The 24,832-nt window shown below is 33.5% G+C and overlaps 1 protein-coding gene across 1 annotated transcript in view; it reads right to left on the minus strand.

Annotated features, from left to right (window-relative positions):
* Positions 1-24,319, minus strand: part of Tacr3 (tachykinin receptor 3) — an 83,197-nt gene extending 58,878 nt beyond the window's left edge. The window contains exon 1 of the mRNA XM_015484421.2: positions 23,764-24,319. Coding sequence (XP_015339907.1) covers positions 23,764-24,308 — 545 coding nt within the window. The 5' untranslated portion in view covers positions 24,309-24,319. The remainder of the gene's footprint in view (positions 1-23,763) is intronic.
* Between the last annotated feature and the right edge of the window lie 513 nt (positions 24,320-24,832).

The following is a 24,832-nucleotide window of genomic DNA, read 5'->3' on the forward strand; positions in this document are numbered from 1 at the left end:
TGGGAATGTGGCTCAGTGGTCAAGTGCCCACGAGTTCAATCTCTGATATCACCCCCCAAAAAACAAACAAACAAATAAACAAAAAACTGATTTCAAGAAAACAAGTAGCCAATGTGAGCTTGGATACTCTTTCTATTGTTAGCATAAAGAGCTACTTGATTGAGTAGTAATCACAGTGACAGAATGTAAAGAAAATGGTGCCGAATCTACAGGAGCTGCTGGAATTAGGAGGAATGTTTAAATTAGATTAAAAGAGAAAAATCTGAGCATGCCCAGTAGAAATGAAGGAATGTACTGTAATAGGAAACACTATGGACATTTGCTCTAGTCACATTCCATTAGAAGATTTCCAGATTTATTTAAGGAAAATATATTGTTCTCATCATTATCAAGTGGAACTGCTCTGATAGCTGTATATACACTAGTGTCTTATTTGTACCTTAATATGTAGTTAAGAATGAAAATCTGCTCAGGAGGTATTTTTTTGGACTTTATCATCTTTTACTTAATCCATCCATCACCTGAAATTATTGATGACAAATATAGATTCTCTAGTTTTGTTTTTATCACCATGTAAAGAGCTTGTTAGCTCTCCAGAATAAGGAATTTCATTTATGTTCTCAGTAGGGCTTAATAGGGATATTAAATAATTGAAAATTTTTCTGAAGCTATAGTTGAACATCTATCTGTTTGACAGCAGCAGTCTCAACATTTTTCAAAAGAAAATGCTAATTTGTTCATGGTTTTCTATTTGAGTTAATTGTTTTATTTAAGTGTTCTCTCATTTTCCCATATATAGTTGAATAAAATTACTTTTTTGTTTTTGTTTTGTTTGGCTACCCATCCTTTTGACATATTACAACCAACAGGCTCCCTGGTATGCTTTTTAAAGTTTTGAAATAAATTCACTTACCAAATTCAGAATGAAATTGAAGTTTAAAACATTAGAGGAGGTTAAATTGCATATAATATTTCACCCCCCACCAAAAATACAGATTAATATTCTTACACTTTAAGAGGGTCTCTCAACTCTAGTCACTTTTTGATGATAGCAAATTTACCCTAAAGCATAGTATCTCATGTCTTAAAATATATTGTCAGAAATTTATTGAGCATACTATCTTTCTTTGTTGCATCATCTTTTGTTTATAATTCATCTGAAGTCACAGATTATAAAATTTGTACCTGAATGAGAACTTTTATAATGACCCAGCATATTAAAAGTAAAACAATGATAAAAGATCTAACTTTTTAAGATAACTGGAGTGGCTAAGTTACCACAGTGAAATAAGTCAGGCACAGAGAGACAGATACTACACAATCTCACTCACTTGGTATTTGAGAAGGTTGTCATAGAAGTTGTCATGGAAGTTGGTTAGCAGAGGCTGAGGGGAATAGGGGAGAAGGGAGGGATGGGAGAGACAGACCAGTGGGTCTAAGTTACAGTTAGACAGGATCAAAAAGTCCTGGTGTGCTATTGCACATCAGGGTGACTATGGAGAATAATAACATAGTGTACATTTCAAAAAACTAGAAAAAATTTTAAATGATAAATGTTTTAGGAATTACAAATATTTACCTGATGTAAACATCACATGACATAAATAGGTATTAAACCGTTATATGGTATGCTATTAGTATGCACACTTTTTTTTTGTTTTTATGTATCAATTAAAATAAAGTCAATTAAAAAATTGAAAAAAAAATTATTAAAAAAGCTTCAATAGCTATGTTACTTTTAGACACAGAAACATCAAAGAAAATTACCAGATATAAAGAAGATACTACAAAATGCTGAGGGTCAATTCACCAAAAACTGTAAGAATCCCTAATGTATCTGATAACAGAGCTTTAAAATGAAGCAAAAACCGACAGTATATGAATACATATTCAAATCCACAATTATAATTTAGAACTTCACAAACATTTTCTTATTAAAAATTGAAATAAGTCCCTTAAAAATGGGGACGAATTCTGAGAATTGCAATGTCGGGTGATTTTTGTCATTGTTCAAACATTTTAAAGTGTATTTGCACATGTGTAGGTTAGGCACTTGATGTGGCCTCAGTGCAATTCAGACAATAAAGAACATGAGTTACATGAAGTTGTTTCCATATCACTTGACATACTGTTTTAAGTAAACATATTTTAGTAAGTAGAAGGAATACACTCTAAAATAACATTAACAGTATAGTATAGTGAATTCATAAGCTAGTAATAGCCATTTATTATTATCAAGTATTATACATTGTACATAATGACATGTAATATAATTTTATATAGTAATTGGCAATAAAGTAGGTTTGTTTACACCAGCATCACACAAACACATGAGCCCTCTGTTGCACTAGGATTTTTCAGCTTCTTTAACTAAGGGACTAACATCACATGTGTGGTCCATCAATGACTGAAACATTACCATGTGGCACATGACTGTTCTTATAGAACTCAGAAATATCAGCCAGAGCATGGCAGAATGAAACAACTCTACCTCACACCGGATCTAACTGATGATTAGAGTACTCAGCCAAACAACAGCAGAATATGCTTTTTAAGTGCAAATAGAACATTCACTCAAGAGTCTATATCCTGGAATATAAAATAAAATTTAAAAATGTGAGAGAATCAAAATAATTTAAAAATCTTCTTTAGTGATAATGGAATTAAATTAAAAAATCAATAATAGAGATAATATGAAAATTTCCAAACTTTAAAATTACACAAAACACTGCTAAATAATCCATGTGTATTAGTTTTATATGCTCTATTATAAACTGTGACTGATTTTAGTGACTTAAAACAGCACACAGTTATCATCTCACAGTTTCCATGAGTCAGGAGTCTGGGGACAATTTGGTTGAGTGCTCCACTTAGAATCTCATGTGCTTTGTCAAGATGTTGGCTTAGCTGTTCCCATCTGCAGTACTGACTGGAGAGGGATCTACTTTTGTCCCTTGAAGGGTTTTGGGACAATGTTTTTGAGGCAACAGATTTCATGCCAACTTGCTTATTTAAAGTCATCAGTAGAGAAACAAAGACTCTAGAGCTATCTGCTAAGTGAGATGGAACCTGTGATAACATGAGGTGAGGACCAGCATGACATCCCATCACATTTGCCACATTCTATTGGTTAGATGCGAATCATCGATCCAGCCTTCACTCAACAGGAGGCAACTGTAGGGAGGAAGACTGGGAGGAAGAGAGAATAAGAACCATCTAAAAGTACTACAAAATGGGTCAAAGAAGTCTCAAGAGAATTAAAAAGAATTTTGAGATGAATAAATGTAATACAAAATATCAAAACCTGTGGGATTCAGCCAGACATGGTGGTACTGTTAGGGAACAGAGAGAGGAGGATGGTGGGAACATGAGGTTAAGAGAGTAATTATATAAAATGGGCCCACTGGGCTGACCCCCACATGCCTCTTTTGCCAAAAGGCAATTAACCTGCATCCCTGCCTGGCCTAAGTGGAAAGGATACGTCATATTCCTCAGGAAACTACCTGGTACCTGCACAGAAATGCAGGCATGAAATAATATTGACGAGAGGAACCCAAGTTACTCTGAAGGGAGGGAATTTGGTGACCCTTTACATAGACCGGAAGAAAGGGACAATTCCTCCTAACCATAAAACCTGTAAAAATGATTAAGAATCCAACTAGAATCAGTCAGCATGGGCCAAGGTGACATAGAGTTGCCATGGCAATGGGGACTTAAAAGTCTGATGTCATCCTGGTGTCAGTCAAAAGTCAAGAGGTAGGTCCACAGATGCAAGGACTATGGGAAAGACTCTTTGGAAACTTCTCTGGTACCGCCAATAAAACTGGAAGGCAGGAGAGGCACATTGTCCCTCTGCTCTCTGAGAAAATGCATCTCTCCCTTGAGAGTGTCCCTTTTCCTATTGCTTCAATAAATGCATTCCTGTTTCTTTGATGGACATGTCTGAAATCTTTGACTTGATCACATGAATCAGGATTTGAAGGAGAGTCTTGGCACTGCCTCAGTTTCCTGGAACAGCCCAGCTCTGTAATAGCAATTGCCTGTAATCCCAGTGACTTGGCAGGCTTATACAGGACAATCACAAGTTTGAGACAAGTCTCAGTAATTAGTGAGGCTCTAAGCAACTTAACAAACCCTGTCTCAAAATAAAAAATAAAAAAAGGCTGTAGATGTGGCTCAGTGGTTAAGTGCTCCAACATTGAATCCCTGGTACAAAACAACAACAACAACACACACACACACACACACACACAGAGATCTGTAGGATTCAACTAACAGTGCTTAGATGTTATTCTTATGTTAAATTTATAATACTAAATGCTTATAGTAGAAAAGAAAAATAGTTGTCAGATAAGAATTGAAGGTTTTGCCTTAGAAAGTAGAAAAAATGGGCAAAATAAACCCAAAACAAGAAAAAGAAAAGAAATTAAAGAATAAATCAATGAAAGTGAAAGTAGAACAACAATAGAATTAAAAATAAATGAATCCAAAATCAATTCTTTGAGAAGGTAACTAAACTTGGTGTTATACTAGCAAGATTGACAAAGAAAATAGAAAAGACACAAATTACCAATATCTGAAATGAAATAAGTATTATCACTAAAGATACAAGTATTTGAAAAGAGTATTATAGAATACTATGATCAACTCTTCACACACATATTCTCAGATAAAATAGATCAATTTCTTAATATCCACAAGCTACAGATGGTCACCCAAAATGTTGGACTTCCAAAATATGAATCTCTAGGAGAAATGGTATTATGATTGGATTCTATGAAATACTCAAAGAAAATAATGCCCCATAATTGAAAAATAAAAGAGCTTCACAGTTCATTTTTAAGCCAATACCACCCTGATACCAAAGCCAGATAAAGAGAATATAATAAAAAGAAAGCTAGCATTCCTTGTGAAAATAGATGCCAAAACCCTTAATCCCTAATGAAAGTTTTAATCATATATAATATTTATATATAAGCATATATATAATTATATAAATGCATAATCATTTATATATAAATAATCATATATAAATGATTAAAATTATATTAGAGATTATATAAAGAGTCAGAGAGAGAGAGACAGATACAGAGAGAGAAAAAAAACTCCATCCACAACTGGTGTTTATTCCCGTAATTCAAGAATTTTTTTTTTGTGGGTACTGGCAATCAAACTAGGTTTTTGCTAAATATATGCCCTACCACTGAGCTATATACTCAGCCCCTTAAGGTTTTAATAATTAAAAGTAAATAAATTTAATACAAAGTAACCATGTGAACATATCAATAATGCAGAAAACATTTGATGATGTTCAAAATACATTTATTATAAAGTTACAGCACATTAAAACAAAAAACAATTTTCCTAAATCAGTTGATAGACTCTGCATATAACCTCTAATATCACATCTAATTTTAAAAAGCTGTATATTTTCCCTATGACCAAAATAATGCAAGAATGTCCACTTTTACCAGTTTTATCTGACATCATACCTGAAATGCAACAAGTCATGAACAAGAATTGGCAGGCATATGATTCAAAGGAAGAAATAAATAATCTCTATTCACATTAAAGAATGTTTATGCAGATGATCCTAATAAATCTATTAACCTACCTAGAACTAATTAGTGAGTTCAACAGGAATTCAGGATACAAGATCAGCAAACAATAAAAAAAAATTGTATATATTAGTAATGAACAATTTGAAACTGAAATTTTAAGATACCATTTATATCGTCTTAAAAAAGTAATACTTGGGCATAAAATTAACAAAATATATGCAGGATCTACATGCAAAAACCACAAAATGCTGCTTTAAAAAGGTCTAACTAGATGGAAAGAGATATGTTTGTAGTTTAGAAGTTTTAGCAAATTAATTGTATTGATAATCTCCAAATTGACCTACAGATTTCATGCAATTACAATAGATTCAGGAGGAGAATGTTTTTGTAGACATATAAAAACTCGTTCTAAATTTTATTTGAAAAAGTAAAATAAAGAACGGTAAAAATAACTTTGAAAAGAAGACTAAATTTGGAGGAATCGTGCGACCGTATCCTAAGACTTAGTCTGCACTGCAGTAATTGAAATTGTGGATTTGGCACAGACATAGATCAATGAAACAGAATAGAGAGTCCAGAAATAGACTTATATAAATACGGCCCATTGATTTTTCCCAAAGGTGCAACAGTGATTAAATGGAAAAATGATATTTTTTTCACTAAATATTTCAAAACATTTGGGTATCTATATGCCAAAAAATTTTACATTGGGCTCAACCTCATACTTCATTTAAAAATTAACTCAAAATGAATCATATATCTGAATGTTAAATACAAAACAATAAAATGTTTAGAAGAAACACAGGAGGAAATCCTGGTAGTCTGTGCAAAAGCAAAAGAGTTTTTAGATATGACAATGAAAGGATGACTCATATAAGCAGAAACAATAAGTTCACATTTATCAAAATTTAAAACATTTGCTCTACCAAATTCTGTGAAGAGAAGGAAAAAATTGGGACTACAGACCAGGAGATTGCCAATCACATACCTGACAAAAGACTTATATGCAGAATGTATGAGAGCATTTAAAATGCCACCGAGTAGTGCATATTCCCAGAATGACTGTGTGAGGAGCTCCAGAAAACCTGTGCTTCAAAACCAATGAAAACATTCTGAACACAATTGTCAAAATTAACTATTACAAGCCTTTAAAATTAAACAAGGGTCAAACAAGTTAACACATATTTATTCATGAAAATCTTCTGGATCTCCATGAGAACAGTCAAAGTCTGTTTATGGTGTGGAAATTCTGCCTGCTGTGGGGACATTTATTATTACTCTTACCTCTGCTGCCCTGCTGACTTTATGAAAGCAGAGTATGGAGAAAAACCACTCCTGGGGAGCAAAGACTAGGAAACAGCATTGTCCATTCTCCTTGGGGCTGAGAGAATTAACTCACTAGTTGCTCATCTTGGGGGATTCACAGGGGGCCTACCAAACTAGGCTGGAAGCAACACAAGTGACCCAAAGATTTTCCCTGCCTCCAGATAATAGAACATCTACTTAAACGGAAGAAAATAAAACACAATAGCTATCTCAATGGTAAACAATCAGGGAAGGCTAGTAATAAGGTAGAATTCTTCTTTGGAATAAGCAACAAACCAGAGGCCAGTTATACATTTATAGGGTTACCTCTGGAAGTCACTAAAGGCTCTTTTAAAATTGCACATTACCCTGGTGGTCTGGAAGACTGTGCATGCAGAGTTGTGTCCTTACTTAAGAGAGACTGGAGAAAGTTCTTGAGAGTTACTGGATGCTGGAGGAATGTGAGGCAGACTTGTAACTCCCAGAACTCTGTAAGGATCCCATGAGGAAGAATCACTTCCTCCACCTTAAGGTGTTTAAGCACAACTTCTGACCTGTCTTTGGCAAATCAGCTAACCAGTAAAAGCCGACACAGATAAAACTTTCTTTGGATGATAGAGTTAACAATAAAAATCAGGAAAATAAAAACCAGAAACAAACAACTAAGTAGTGACATTATAGGCCACACACTGTGGGGAAAGAAGACCCCACAAAATTAGTATAGACAAGCCATTATATAAATAAACAATAATTAAACAAATAAGAATCCATAGCACCAATAAGCCCCAGAGTAGAATGGAGGAATCAGAACTCAGAGTGGCTATATAGTTTATATCAAATGTCTGGTTTTCCACACAAAGTTGTGAAACATGAAATAAACAAAAAAATATGTCCCAGACATGGAAATAAATGCCTTCATTAAAAATTATCTTATGAGGGCCTTACAAGATAGACTTAAAGACTTTAAAACATATTAATAATATGTTTGGAAAACTACAGGAAGCTATGTCTTAAATCACTGATTCATCAAAGAGACTATCAAAGAAATATAAATTATGAGATAAAATCTCATTTAAATTTTGTATTTATTTAGTAAGCAGCAGCAGCAACAACAACAACAGAAAAATAAAACCTCTGTAGATATTTTTGAACTAGTAGAATAAGGTACCAAAGAACTTATATTGATAGAGATTTCCAATTAGAAAACAGGAAGAAAAATTAAAAAGAAAAATGAGTAGAGCTTCGGTGATTTGTGAGACACAAAATGCAAAATGGGAATATCTAAAGAAAAAGCAAGAACAGGTAAACATTTGAGGAAATAATGATTAAAAACTCCCCAACTTTGATAAACATTAAACTATCTATACAAGTACTCAACAAACTCAAAGTAGGATAAACACAAAGATCAGTACCTGGACACATCATAATAGAAGTGCTTCCAAGTAAAGGCAAAAAGGAAAATGAGACAAATAGACAAAGCTTTGCAGTTAGCAAGTTAAAAGAAACTCACTGCATGCAAGGGAGCCAGCTAAAATTGACAGCTGACTTTTCCTGGGAAACAACAGAAACCTGAAAAGACAGTGGTACAAAGTATTCAAAGTGTAAAAGAGAAAACTGAAAAATATACTGCAAAAACACAGTTGAAATAAAGAGACTTTCAGATCAAAGAGACAGAATTTTTTTAAAAAGAACTGCTCTAAAGTAAATATTCAGGGACTTATCTTTGGGAAGAAGGAAACATCAAATGGTATTTCAAATCTATGTGAAGAAAAAGGTTTAAGTAAACTAGTTGGTTGAAAGTAAAGCAACAGAAAAGGACATACTGTGCAAACATTTAATGACAGTAAGTGAATAAAAGTAAAAGAGATGAGGGGCTAGAGTAATATCAGATGAAATGAACTTTAAGACAAAAAAAGTTACTGGAGACAGAGTAGGTATTTATTGGGAATATAAATACAAATAGATACACACTTAAAAGATAATTTCAACATATATAAAGTAAAACAGATATAATGAAAGAAAAATAGGTAATTCAACAACCATTGTAGAATACTTACACTAACTACTTTTGAAAATGGGTAGACAGAATCTAACAAAGATTGATTAGACTTGAACAACACAATCCAAGAAGGAGTCTGATTATTTATAGAACATTAAATCTAACAGCAGCAGAATACACATCTTCTGGGGTAGGGGGCACTGTCTAGGACAGACTATAGCCAGGCTATAATAAAATCTAAGAAATATCAAAGGATTTAAGTAATACAAAGTATGGTATCTGACCACAATGGAATGAAATTTGAAATCAACAAAAGAAGGAAACTTGGAAAATTCAGAAATATGTGGAAATTAAAAAAAGAGATGTTTTAACCAATGGGCTAAAGAATAAATTATAAACTGTGCACGGTGGCGCATGCCTGTAATCCCAGTGGCTTGGAGGCTGAGGCAGGAGGATTGTGAATTCAAAGTCAGCCTTAGCAACCTCAAGATGCTAAGCAACTCACTGAGATCCTGTTTCTAAATAAAATACAAAATAGGGCTGGGGATGTGGCTCAGTGGTTGAGTGCCCCTGAGTTCAATACCCAGTAAGCACACCCCTTCAAAAAAAAAAAAAAACAATAAATCACAAGGAAAATTAAAAGGTATTTTGAGCTGAATGAAATGAAAACATATCAGAATTTTAAAGAGAGAGTCAAAGAGTACCTCCTGGGAAACTGATAGCTACATATGCATTCCCGTATTAGTAAAAAAGAATGATGCGATTGATATCAAAATCTGAGCTTCCACTTTAAGAAATAAACATAAAATAAAGCCAAAAAGAGTAGTAGGAAACAATTAGTAAAAATCAAAATAAAAACAAATTAAAAAATAGAAGATAAAATAACAAAGATAAGAATTGTTGTCCAAGGAAGTACTCATAAAGAAAACCAATAAAAGAAAATAAGTATATAATAACCCTTGTTCTTATTACATGTCCATAAAATTTTCTGAGTGATTGTCTTTTCAAATGTGAAGACAATATGCTCATTAGCTGATAGTCTGATGTTTTCTCCAGTTTCTATGAACTTTGTTAATATTATTTAACTGTCCTGGTTTGGAATTAACTCTGATCTATTTTAAGTCTTAGGATAAGAACCAGGGCAGAGTTAATTCATGAGGATCACTAGGCCTCATAAAATGTTGTAGCATCCAACTAGACAGTCTCTTCTCTGAAAATACTACTTGTTGGAAAATGTAGTGTTTCATTGGAGGTAGACACTCTTCTTCAAAACTAAAACTTGAACTGCAAAGCATCCATATTTTATTTATTTACTTACGAGAGAGAGAGAGAGAGAGAGAGAGAGAGAGAGAACTTTTTAATATTTATTTTTTAGTTTTCGGTGGACACAACATCTTTATTTTATTTTTATGTGGTGCTGAGGATCAAACCCAGCGTCCCGCGCATGCCAGGTGAGCACGCTACTGCTTGAGCCACATCCCCAGCCCTACCAAGAGTTGGGTTTTTTGGCAGAATAAAATCACATGCTTTAGCTAGACTTATGAGTAAATGCAGAAGATAACAATTTTTAAATCCAGGAAAGAAAAAAAAAGGGACATTGCTATTGACCTTATCAAAATTAAAAGGTTATTAAGGTATTACTTTGAACAACTGTGTGCTAACAAATTAGACAATTTAGATGAAATTTAAAAATGGAAAACAGAGACAAATTACTGTAACTGGCTCAATTAAAATAAAAAATATGAATAACTTTATGAAAAGTAGAGAAATAAAATTAACAATAAAAATATTTCTATGAAGAAAAGTCAGGTCCATATTGTTTAATTGGTGAATCTGTTTAAATATTTAAAATATATATGTTACCAATAGCTCATGTACTATTCCATGTAATAGAGAAGGGAACACGTCCCCTCTCATCATGTGGGAAGTGTTTATATCAAAGTCAAAATATTTCACAAGGAAAGAAAAGTCATAGACCAATATCCCTCATGAATAGAGATGCAAAAATCCTGAAGAGAATATTAGCTAACTAAAATTTCAGAAACAGAAAAGCTTTATCCACTATGACAAAGTAGGATTTATTTCAGGACTTCAGGCAGATCTTCAATTTAGGTAATACAGTAAAAGGAAAATAAAAAATAAATAATCATATCAATATAGGCAGAAAAGCACTGGATAAAAGCCACCCTCTTTTCATAATGAAACTGTCAAAACATTAAGAATAGAAAGAAACTTCCTCAAAGTTTTACAATAAACCTACAATTAATATCACACTTAACTCTTAAAGTCTGAATTCTGCCCTGTAATCTCAAACAAGGCAAGGGTGTCTGATTCCACCACTTCCCTTCTTATTTGTACTGGAAGCTCTAATTATCAAAGAAAACATGAAAAGTTCCTAATCAATCATGTAAAACATGAAAATAAAATAAAATAAATGAAAGGCAACCAGATTGGAAAGGAAGAAGTAATACTCTCTTCATTACATATGACACAGTTTTTCAAACTAAAAATCCCATGGAATCCACAAAACTCAAAGCCTAGTAGATTAATAAGTTCACTAAGTTCATGGGATTCATGTGAAATTAAGATACTAGCTATGGACTATCTGAAAATAAACATTAAAATTACTTCATAATAGTCTAGAAAGAATGGAATGTTTAAGAATGAATTTGATAAAATAAGTGCAAGACTTATACACTGAAATCTACAAAGAATTGCTAAAAATTAAAGACCTCAATAAATAGATAATTAGTATTTATGGAATGGAAGACTCAGTACTCTTAAACTAACAGCACTCTCCCATGGCAATGTTATCTTTGTAAAACTCTTTATTCTATATCAGTTTGGAAAAACCAGATCCTAAAATCATGAGGAAATTCAAAGGTCCTAGTCAAAACAATGTTGAAAAAGAAGATAATTGAAAGACAGCTCATATTTCAAAAGTTATTACAAAGGCACACTAATAAAAATATTGTGATACTGCCATAAAAAGAGGTAAATATAGATCAATGGTGTAGAAATATCAAAGATCCCAAAATAAAAGCTCACATTTATGTTCAACAGAATTTTCACAAACATGCAAAAGCAATCCAATGCAAGAAACTGTAATCTTTTCAACAAATAGTGCTAGGATAATTGGCAAGTCACACACAAAAAGACCAAATAGACTGTTACTTCATCTCACACACACACACACACACACACACACACACACACACACACATTCACACAAAAAAACATTTACACACACACAGCTGAAACTGGATCATACAAAAATGTAAGATCTAATATTATAAACCTAAGAGAACAGAACATAAGAGTGAATCATCACAACCTTAGGTTAGGAACTGATTTCTTAGATAGGACCACAAAAGCATATAATAAAGGGTAAAAAGAGTGGCATATTGTACTTCTTCAAAATTAAAAATGGTTATTCTTTAAATACACTGTGAAGATAAGCCACAGACTCAGAGAAAATATTTTCAAATCATGTGTCCAATCACAAACTTTTGTCAGAATGTGCAAAGAACCTTACAATTTAATAAAAATATATAAAATGCAATTTGAAAATAGAGAAAACAACTTGAAGTCTATACAAAAGACTATGTATTGTGTAATTCCAATGATATGAAATTCCAGAGATGTCAAATCTATATTGGGAGAAAACAGTTTAATGGTTGCTAAGAGCTAGGTGTGGAACAGGAATTAACTGCAATTGGAAGTGAGGCTTCTTTCTGGAGTGATAGAAATGTTCTATAATTGGATTGTGTTGATGGCTACACAGCTAAAAATTAACTAAACATCTGTGAGTTGCATATTTAAAATGAGTAGATCTTTTTTTTTTTTGTACCAGGGAGTCAACTCAGGGGTGCTTAACCACTGAGCCACATCCCCAGCCTGTATGGTTTAGATATTAGATGTCCTCCAAAAGCTCATGGCAAGAAGGTTTGGAGGTGAAATGATCAGGTAGAGAAAGCCTTAACCAGATCAGTGACCTGATCCTCTGATAGGGATTAACTGAGTGGTAACTGAAGGCAGAGGGTGTGGCTGGAAGAGCTGGGTTTGTTTTTAAGGTTTATAATTGTCATGGTGAGGAGAGCTCTCTCTCTCTGCTTCCTGATCATCAGGTCATGAGCCACTTTCTTCTACCATACTCTTCCACCATATTGTTCTTTCTCACCTTGTGCCCCAAAGAATGAAGTTTACCAGCTATGGACTACTAAGACCTCTGAAACTGTAAATAAATAAACCTGTAAAAATATAAATAAACCTTTCCTCCTTAAAATCGTTCTTGTCATGTGTTTTGGTCACAGCAGGAAAAAACAAAAGAAATTTTTTTTTTTTTTTGAGACAAGGTCTTGCTAAGTTGATGAGCCTGGCTTCTTTTCAGTCCTTCCTCAGCCTCCTGAACTCCTGGGATTATAGACGTCTGCCCATGGTCTGGCAAAATGAATCCATCTTATAATAAATTATAACTCAAGAGATTATTAAAAATTTTCAAATCCTCAACATTAATAACCCAATTTATAAATGGAAAGGACATATCTGTGGCAAATAAGCACACACAAGATATCCAGCATCATTATATATTAGTAAAATGTGAATTAAAACCATAGTGAAAGCTGGAGTTGTGGTTCAGTGGTAGAGCACTTGCCTAGCACACAGGAAGAACTGGGTTCCATCTTCAGTACCACATTAAAAAGTAAATAAAATAAAGGCATTGTGTCCATCTACAACTAAAAAAAATATTCTTAAAAACCACATTGATATATAACTATAAAATAAAAAGAACATAATATTGCTTGCTGGTTATGCAGTTTCATATAAAGTTATATATACTTATTTATTTATACACACATATATGTATATATCTCAAAATGGTAAATATGTATATAAATATGTATAAATATTTATGTTTCCATAAGACAGAGCCCTCTAACTTCTCAGTATTTTACTAGAGAAATGAAAATTGTGTTTTCCAAAACCTGTATAGCCGTTCTATTTATAATTGCTCAAAACTGGGAAACAACCCAAATGTCCTGTACAGGGGAATGAACAAACTCTGGGGCAGCCATACTATGGAATATCCTTAAGGATAAAAAAGGAAAAAAAAAAGCTTTTGATACATTCAATAACTTAGATAATCTCTGGGATGCTTTGATGAAAACAACCAGTTTCAAAGTTTTCATATTATATAACAATATTAATATATTTCCCCAAAGACCAAACCACACTGATAGAGGATTGTTCAGGGTTTCCAGACTTTTTGGCAGGTAAAGGGTATGAATATGAAGGGACAGATTGAAGGACCTCCCTTGTGGTGATAGAATTATTCTATATCCTGATGGTAATGGTTATGGATGAATTTATTCATGCAACACAAATCCTATACCTGTATGTCAAGTAAAATACTTTTTACTTGATTTTAATTTTAAAATAAAATAGAATAATGCAACTAGAATTTACATACCCACAGATCATGACATTAAGCTCTTGATTTATTATTAAATATCCTGATAGCAAGATATTTATGTGAAAAGATTGACTATAAATATAACACAAAAAATAGATTTTGATATGTTTCTAAATATAAAAAGGAACATTTGATATGATGAAAGGGATCAATTCAACAGGAAGGCATAACAATCCTATATTATATTAAGATTGCCTCAAAGTGTACAAAGCAAACTTATAACCAAGATAATAAATAATTCCCAACTATAGTTGGGCTTTAACACCCTCTCAGTAGCCAAAAGAACAAGAACACAAAATGAGAATAAAGAAATTTAGTAAGGATAAAGAATATTTGAACGCCATGATTAATCAACTTGCCATAATTGAGGACAGTCATCATGTGAGATGATGTCAAAAACTGTCTCCAATAATTTTGAAATTTTATGTATGTGTTGCTAGTAAGATATTTTTCTGAACCTTTCAGAGTGTTTTCCCCTCAAAATTTACCAATAAAATGGTGTAACCATATCTAGCTGACAATGAATGAAAATTTCATGCAATGCATCATTAGATGTCTGCCATCACATGAGAGACTTGCCTGTAAGTGAACTTGTAGTGTGAGTTCTAAGGCCACGTCTAAGGGCAGTCATAGTCATTGATTGCCTGGTTTTCTAATAGTAAATCAACCACAGAATAACAGAGTAATAACAAAGCGTATGCACATTTAGTTCACTGTTCTAAATGAAATTATGGAAGAATAATCTTGTCTTACTTTACAAGAGGTTACACTTTTCCCCAAACCATGAAATATGTACATGTGAAATATAGAGGTGTGTGTATGTGTGTGTGTGTATATATATATATATATGAAAACACAAATTCCCCACAAACCTATCACTACGGAACAACATTGCTATACATCCTTGTTTGTTTTGTATTTTCTTTTACTGTTTTATTTATTCATATGTGTATTTACATGTATATTATTATGCATATATTATATTTTGCCTATGTTTATATTAACTTTTAAATTAATATTTTATTCTAATTTTGCATAAAATACTCTCAAAATGTTATTTTTAATCACTGATTAATGCTCACTGTAAAACATGTATAGGAAAGTCTATTTTAGAACTATTTGTAATATTAAAAATCACAAGCAATCAAATTTTCATAGAAACTTCATTTTCTATAGAGAGGTATAGCAAGAGGGAGAGTTGTTATGTCTAAGGGGTGAATGATTTCAGTATACATAGCCAAATTGATTTCTCTAAAGTTGTTCTGGTTTAAAACTGAAATGACTACTTATTCAACTTTAATCATCAATATATCAATATCAAATATGGTAGTTTTAAAAAATTTAGTAGTTTATTTTTAGGCAGATGCGAAGTTATTTGATTATTATAACAATGACTATATTTCATCTATCCAGGTAACAATTGTGTTCTTCTAAAATTGCCATTTCTTACATTTTTACACTAATATTATCTTATTGACTTTCAGGAACTTGTTATAAGTTAAAGTTATTAACTCTATCATTTATATTGTAAATGCTTAAATTGTATGTTTGCCATTTTATTATGCTTTAATGTTACTGACATATAATTTAGAGATAATCCCAAGGAAAGAAAGTGTAAATAGAAGTTGAAGAAATTCTGGTTAGTAAAAAATTAGAATACAATTAGCAAAAAATTAGGGAGTCATTCTTTCAAACTCACAAAAAGTTCAGGCAGAGGACAAAGGTTATAATTTGTGAATTTTGCAAAATCAGATGCAACATACCAAAACCAGCAATCCAAAAATAGGACATGATTACTGCTCCAAGAAACAGTCATGCTTTGTATCAAAATGTTGACATTTAGGGAGAAGTGCTAATGGGAACTCCTGAAGAACCAGTGTCAGACACACAGCCTCCCCACTGCTAGGGACTCTGAAATAACTGGGAGACCATAGCTAGAAAATGTCTGGATATTCATGCTGATTTTATCACATTTATATTCGTGGGCCTGGAGGCTTGGGAAGTTCAGAGTTATATTTAAGCCTGTGTTTTTTTAAAAAAATTCTATGTAGAATTTCCTTTTTTAGATGTTCTGTCATTTATTTTATCATTTTCTTTTGTTGAGATTTTGACTTTTTTCAATTACTTGAATTTTGGTTTGAAAATAATATCCTTGAACATGAATTTATATTACCATCTATTGTTACTATTTAGAACTAATTCTTTAGAATGACATAAAATAATTTAAAGAATAGATTGGAATGATATAGGTATTGTCAAACTGTATTCTGAAATGGTTTTGTCAATTTATGTTTAACTGTTAGGTTAAAGTATATGAAATAATAATTGATAATTTCAAACCTTAAAAAATTGTAGTTTCAGGGCTGGGATTATGGCTCACTGGAAGAGCGCTTGACTAGCATGCGTGAAGCGCTGGGTTCAATCACCAGCACCACATAAAAAAAGTAAGTAAGTAAATAAAATAAAGATGTTGTGTCCAAATATAACTAATATATATATATATATATATATATATATATATATATATATATATAAATTGTATTTTCAAAAGTGTACAAAAATGACCTCATCACTGGATGTTCTCTGACAATTTTAATAGATAAAAAGTGTATCTCATTGCCTTAATTTTCATTTATTTTATTATTTTTATAACTAATTTACGTAACAATCTGTGTGTTTTACAATACTCAAGTTATTATAACAGGGATACATATACAAAGAGGACCCAGAACAGAATTGACTCTGCCTCACTTGTGTTCAGTCTGTTAGAGAAAGTCATTAATTTATTCAAATTACATTTGAAATTTAATCTATAAAAAATGTCATGACTCACATGTTCAGAAAACCTGTAAAAGAACATTTAAATTGGAAAGTTTGCAGAAGTCTTCTCTGTGAAAGTGACATTTGAACTGTTATCCAAAAGAGGAGTACATCTGGCTAATAAGAAATTGAAAAAGGAGATCAGAGGCAGAATGAAAATGGTATGTTCAAAGGCTATGGCAAAAGATAGTATCATACAGCTGTGAACTTGAAAGAGGATCTGAGAGGTGGGAACAGAGATTAGGCCATTGCATCATGGTATGGTTGAAGTAGTTCTGGATTAAGAATATCCTTTGCATAAGAACATCAAGAAGACATTGTAGGATTCTAAGTAGTGGTGCAGGAAACATGTTTTTCATGCATGTTTTGAAACATTGTTCTGTGTTGCAACATGAACACATTAAGATGAGTTAAGTTTAGATATGGGAGACCAATGAGGAGGCTACTGGAGTTCTCTAGTAAAGAACCAGGGTTTCTTATACTAAAGAAGATGTGGTTAAGTCAGAAAAAGGTAATAGATTTGGGAGCTATTTGAACAACTGGAGGAACATTGAAGAGTAAAAGATTTGGAAGAAAGATAATGGGAGGAATTTAAGGAGACTTTTAGATATCTGAGTAGAAATGTCAAGTAGGTAATTGGGTATATACAACTAGAGCTCAAAGCAAGCATTTGCTTTTTGAATTTTGTACGAAATAAATTAAAGTAAAAATTTTATAGAAAAATACAAAAATATATATGTTGGATATGTGTTTTTGTAATTCGATACCAAAATATATCCAAGATCTATAATCTATTAAAATGTTTAATAACTCAGCATGTTAATTTAAAGATGACATAATAAGGTGATATTATTTTAGTTATCAAATAAATATACCTGTATATAGGCATTATGTTATGTAAATAAATTCATATATTATATATGGCTACAATGAAGAGAAAGAAAGAGAACATAAATAAAAAATCCATGAAGAGTTGCAATGTGGATGTGAAGATCCTTGGTTGGCTATATTTGGGAAGTAGAATAATATGTTTGTTTTTCCCCACTGTGTAGGTGTGACACTTAATAATGAACTAGAGAAAGAATATATTCAAATATAAATACAAGACTGGGAAGGAGAATGGATCAGGATCAGAGACTAGGGACAGGAATGAAAATGACTTGGATACTTTGACCATGTACTACAACTTTGAGTTACCAACTTCTTAAGCTATATACAAAGTGCAGGTAAGGAACATACTACTGGAGAAAATATAGTTTATCGTTCCTTACAGTTTTATCCTCGCATCAAGTGAGAATATCTGCAATCTGCAATCACATGTTGCTTTAGTACATGAGAACTGAGAACTCTGTTACTGAGTTGTGCATTGACACCATGCCATAGGCTTTTGGCCCACTCAGAGGAATGCTAAGAAAAAACTGTAGAAAACCTGTCTTTGCACTTTCAATAATGTAATTGAGGATATTGCCCATACAAAGACTCCTTGAAACCAGAATTTTTTTTAACACTTAAAACATATGTGTGCACCGTCGTTATGAACAGTGTAAACTATATTACTAATTTTATTTCCTTTTAATATGTTATCAAGAGGTTTAGTGCCATATTTCAAATTCAAACTTCATAAGATATTAGGACCTCTTTGAACTGAATGTGTGTTACCCTTTTGTCCTAGACATTGTTTTATTTATATAAAAAGATATATATTAATATCTTATTCTACATATATTAATATCTTATTCAGCCAAAGATTTATAAATTTACTAAAAGTAATATTTCCCATATGTATATATGTTTATACATCTTGCCTTGTCTTAATTTTTGGCTCATATATATTTGTATTTTCATTCTGTGGGCCCTTATATGCCACCTATAACCCAGAAAAACAATTAGATTAAAAAAAAAAAAAGCTCTTCATTCAAATGGGATAAATGAAGCTTCAGGTGTGGATGAAATTACTTGGGCACAGAAAATAAAAGTAAGAAGAAAATCATACAGAGAATTTAGCATTGAGCAACCTATGTGTTTAATTACTATATGCAGGTAGAGACTCAGAAATATAATCATGAGAAAAAGGCTAGGGAGGAAAGAGGAGATTAGAAAAATTGGAAGCCAGAGAAGGGACTTCTAGGCAGAAGCTGCCTGGGAGGAGTACAGCCAGGTGAAAACAGTCAATAACTGAGATATTCCCTAGCTTTGATAATGTTACTCTTCAGGTAGAGAAGAAAAGAAATGAGATTTGAGTGGCTTAAGGAGCATTTATCAGATGAGGAAATGGAAATATAGAATATAAGCAACTGAGAGTTTTATGTTTGTTAGGTATTTTATTTCTTCTTCTTTTGTAAAGTTTCCATTTATGTCCTTTGTTCTTTTTGTGTTCAGTTTATATAATTTTCTTCCTTCCTTCATATTCTCTCTCTCTCTTTCTTTCTTTTTTTTGTGTGTGGTACTAGTACCAGTGACTGAACCCAGAAGTGCTTAATCACTGAGCTACTTTTACAGTCCTTATTTATTTATTTATTTTTTAAATAGGGCCTGGCTAAGTTGCTCAGGCTGACTTTGAACTTGTGATCCTCCTGCCTTGGCCTCTCAAACTGCTGAGATTAGAGGTATATACCACTGTGCTCCATGGATTATATAAATTTCTTAGTGTAAAATAATATGTGACATGTAATGGTTTCTTTTTAACACTATATCTGTTAATATACTGAAAAGCCTATATTCTTTAATTGAATGTTCTATCTATTCAATTCAAATATGTATTGCTTTTTTGATGTGCTCATAATTAATTTTATAAGAATTGACACTATAATTTTAACAGAACTTTCACACTTCACTAAAGCAGTACTTTTACTGGACACTGGATAGGATATTTTTAAATCCTTGAAAAGAACTCCAAGAAGCCAAAGATTTATAAATTTACTAAAAGTAATATTTCCCAAAGTATGACTCTAATTACTACTTTGTGAATGGTTCAAGGGCATAAAATAATTGACTTTAGGCTAATTTCATCAAGTTTATTATCTGGACTAAATAATGAGCTGCGTATGACTATCACACTAATAAAGAATATTAACTGCATGAACCTTCCCTAGAAGATGAATGAGCCTGGTTCAGTGTACTCAAATCAGACTAATAAATAATTTCTAAAAATTTTACCAGAGCATTTATATCTACAATATTTACAGCCATATATAAAATTTACCATAATACATTTAGATAATCTGTTGCCAGATCAAAACCTCACAAATTTTTATGACTGTATAATATTATTTCTTCATAATCAAATTTGAAAGCACTTCATAGAGGTTTAATGAATAATTTGTACAAATTAGATTTATAAAAAAGAGCAAAATTGAAGATGAAAGAAATTTAGAAGAGTAGTAGCATATAATATACATTTTTATTTCTTTGACTAAAAATATTCCTTTATGTTCAACTATATATTAGTTCAACTACATATTCCTTTTAATAATTATTCATGCCAGGTATGTCTCTGGGTTTTAAAGACATATTTTTTTTTTCGCTATCTTTGTTAGTACTTTGGATCTATTAGATAAAGCATATCAAATCTCTCTCTAAAGGTATACCAGGAAGCAACAATGAATTAAAGATACATGGTATAAACAAGTGTTATATCTAATTTTCTTGAAGATGCTGACTTTGTCCAGTCAAATACAGACTTCACAACTAGTTAGAAGATGTAATAATGCAGGTGTGAAGACTACTGTCGTTCCTAGAGCAGAGTGCTGTGATTGAATCTTAGTTTAACTTCATGATCTTTGGAAAGCTTGGCATCTCTTAGATAAGTCTTATTTCCAAATGCTATGTTTCAAAGTGGCAAGTTTGGGAAGGACAGCAGAGAGAAAAGCAACTTTTCATTGGTAAATAATTCTACCATGTTTGTTTGTGTGGGCAGGGGCATGGTGATGATGATGAAGTGGCCTTCCAGGCAAGAAGGACTGAAAGATTCTTGACCAGTAAGAACACTGGAATTTGTAACAAAGCAGTAGATACCATTCTTCAGAGGAGTTGAACCTGTGCCCTCACACTCAAAATTTTTAGTAGAATTATTTACAAAGTAAAAATAAAAAGCAAACCATTCAGGTGCAAATGAGTGCTAAACATTTCACAGAAAACCCAGTGCATTTTATCACGACAAACGTGTGACCATTAGCTTAAAATTCTCCATTTGTAGAATACAGGTCTTCATAAACCTTTTCAAGCCTAACTTTGACACCATGATCTAAATGATGTATTTCTTTATTAATGAGAATCAATTAAGGATTATTCAGTATTTACAGTTATTTCAATAAGGTACTAATTTCTATGAGCATATCCTAAATATGTCCTCAGCTCATGAGGCAGTTAGGCTATGCAACCGTAAACAAAGGCAAGACTCACATAACCCCAGAAGGATTTATCTTGCAAACTGTAATCTATAAAATGATTGAAAATCTCAAAGGGTCAGCTTTGCCAATCCATATTTGATAAGGCATCAATGCAGAAAAGTTCCATGGACTGGTAAATTATTGAGAGTTTTAACACCTGTAATATTTACACAGTCTTTGAGTCCAGAAATTATCATAATCAGAGTTTTCTCAACTTCTGTATTTCTTTTTAGCTACTGTCTGCTGAAATAAGAACATTTAAAGAATATTTTCTGTATACAAACCAAGTATATTTCAGATTTTATAGCAAATTGTACTGTATAAATTTTGTATAGTTGTAGTGATATAAGAAGGAGAAAAGAATAAATAGCAAAGTTCACATTAATCTCAAACCAGTGAGTGTAATCAAACAGCATTATGTTATCGGTTAAAATAACCATTTTGGAAATGTTGACAGGAAGAAATTGGAAAAATAACCTGTTTTTTCCCCTTAGAACTGAAATGACAACTTCACATGCACTAAAATTTCCATCAAATTTTATATTGCCTCATTACCACTTCAAGAAGATTGTGAGCATTTTATAAAATTATATGCTAACACCTCTCCTCTGATCACAATATTTAAAAAGCAAATACTTAAGATAATTTTTTAAAAAATATAAAAGATGTACAAACTCAAAGAATATTCACTTCTATATTGGTGGAGCAAGACAGGAGACATTTTCACCTGTCCCAACTTAGAGCTGACTTTGTTCATTTTTTACATTCACTTCTATCCAGAAATGAAAGGGTGAAAGTGTGTGGAAGATCAGAGGTTAGGAGAAAGGGAAAGTACAAGTTCTAAGGCTTTTAAAAAGTGTTACTTTGTGTTTATCCTAGTGAATGTAATAACTGCTTTTTCAACTTAACCTTTTGGGCCTGGTATGTGAGAATAGTTTCTATAGATCTATGTTATTAATACCACTGTGCTTGCCATTTCAAAATAGTAAGCATAGAGGATAAACTCGAGGAAAAAACATTTGACTTTTTAAAAGTTTTTTTTTCTCATAATGGCAGCTGAACACAGTAACAATTAGTATTTAGCCTCATTTTACTTTGAAAAAGTTTTGTTAATATAAAAAAAATTCTTTTTTCTTTTCACAGATTAGAACATTGAGACATTAAAGTGACATCATCCCTCTGCATCTTTCATTTAGTAGTCAATCACAAAGCCAGCCCTGGAATCCACTGGTGTGGTTTGTTTCTACTTAATATTGAATTAAAATATATCTAGCTTTCAATAACAGGTAGATTCACCATTGTGTTTTCACAAGTGTGTACATTTCACACTGTTCAATATAAGAAAGTAAATTAGATGCATGCAGGATTTTTAGAAATCAGAATACTGGAACAAGTGTTTGAGGGTCATTCAGCTTCTTTTAACTGCTCACACATCTCAGAATTCCTACTGTAATAGAGGTTCATTCTGAAAAAAAAAATTAAATATCTGTAGTGTGTCTCATTTTTAAACTGCTTAATCCTTGGGATGGATTAATGTTCCCCATCTTCTGAATGATTGTTACACACTTCCAGGCACAGGGTTTATCCAGTTTATGATCTTCACAAATTATTGGAAATTAAAGCTAACAGAGACATGATGGGAACTGTCAGCTTGGCAGTTGGAGGGAACTTGCTGCCTCTGCCAAAAGTTAGGGAGTGGGGAGGACCCTGTGAATGAGGTCCAGCAGACCAGAGAAAGGAGGGGAGGTCGGTGGGTAATTCCTCATTTATCAGCCAGGATAGTGACCAACAGAAAGAAAAAGAAGACAAAACATGTTAAACAAAAACAACAACAACAACAACAACAACAAAAACATTTTACTGTGAACCTAAAGTTCAGGCAATTGTTTAAAGTCATTTGAATAAATTTGGCATCATTAAATGTTTCTAGCTAAATGGTCCTACTCAGAAGGAAAGAATTTTTTATTTTTTTATTATTATTTTTTTTTTACATCACTTTGCTTTGCCCTCTTCAGTCCCTCTCCGATGCCCTCAAAGAGTTAAGGCTTGAGTGGGAGGAGGCCACGGAACCAGACACTGGTTCAGCCACTGGACTCTCTCCAAAAACTCTTAGTTCCTTTACTTTCGAAGACCCCCACTAAGTCATCATTTCTTTTGTAACTTTATCTCGCAGCCTAGTTCTCTCTCCTTCCTCCTTCCTCCCCCTCTTCCCCTCACCTGTCCACTGCAATGGCCGTCATAGAATAGATGCTGGCGAATACAGCTGTGATAGGAAAGAAGTTCTGGAAGCGGCAGTAGTTGGCGCCGAAGTACCACTCGCTATGAAGCGCGTAGATAAAGTTGACCAACGCGTTAAAAGCTGCCATGGAGGCGTCAGAAAAAGCTAGGTTCACGAGGAAATAGTTGGTGACGGTCCTCATGCGTTTGTGGGCCAGGATGATCCAGATGACAATGAGATTTCCAAAGACCGCCACTGCCACCACCACGCCATATGCCAGGGACCAGAGAGCGATGCGCCAGGACGGCTGCACGAACTGGTTAGTGAGGTTGGCCCGGGGCTGGGAGGACGCGGGCGAAGCCTCAGGCAGTCCCAGCTCGGAGGAAGAGGAGAAGTTGCCACCTTGCACTAGCAAACGCAGCCATTCAGTCTCCGCTGTCCCTGCCGCCGCTCCGACTCCGAGAGCAGCACTCAGGTTCCCGGAGTCCACATCGACTCCTCCCGGGTAGTCTGTCCAGTTCTCTGCTGCTGGGAGAGAGGCCATGGCCCCAGGTCTGTAGCCTGAGACCTCGCCCCGCTGCCAGCCCTAGCCCACTCCCTTAAAGTTGTTCTTTGCCTCCTGGTCACTGTCGTGTCCGGCGGTCGTTAGTCCCGCCTGGGAAGCGAGTAGACAAAGTACCTAGCTCTTGCTGGTTAAGGGATGCTTTGGTCCAGCCTTTAAAGGGGAGCAAGAGTCGCACTTCCTCTGAGGAGTTTGCAGTCCTGGGAGGCGGGAAGGACAAGATGCGAAAGAAACAATCTGGGACTGTACCCAGTGGGGAACTCAGATCCCGCCCTGGCGGATCTCTGGGCATAGGCTGGAGAACTGAGAATCCTGAGCTGCAGGCGCGCTTTATAGTCTCTTCGGTGACGTTGTGGGGGCAGCAGAGCTGACGAACCCCTTCTCCCGCTCTACGATTGCGCTCCTTTTCTCCATCCCGCCCTTTGGATTTCATTCATTTGCCAGACAGCTGAACCTTGGAGGGCTGATGCGCGCACAAGAAAGGGCTGCATTATATCAACTATCAT

Source organism: Marmota marmota, unplaced genomic scaffold (assembly GCF_001458135.2).
Source record: "Marmota marmota marmota unplaced genomic scaffold, marMar, whole genome shotgun sequence".
NCBI classification, from domain to species: Eukaryota; Metazoa; Chordata; class Mammalia; order Rodentia; family Sciuridae; genus Marmota; species Marmota marmota.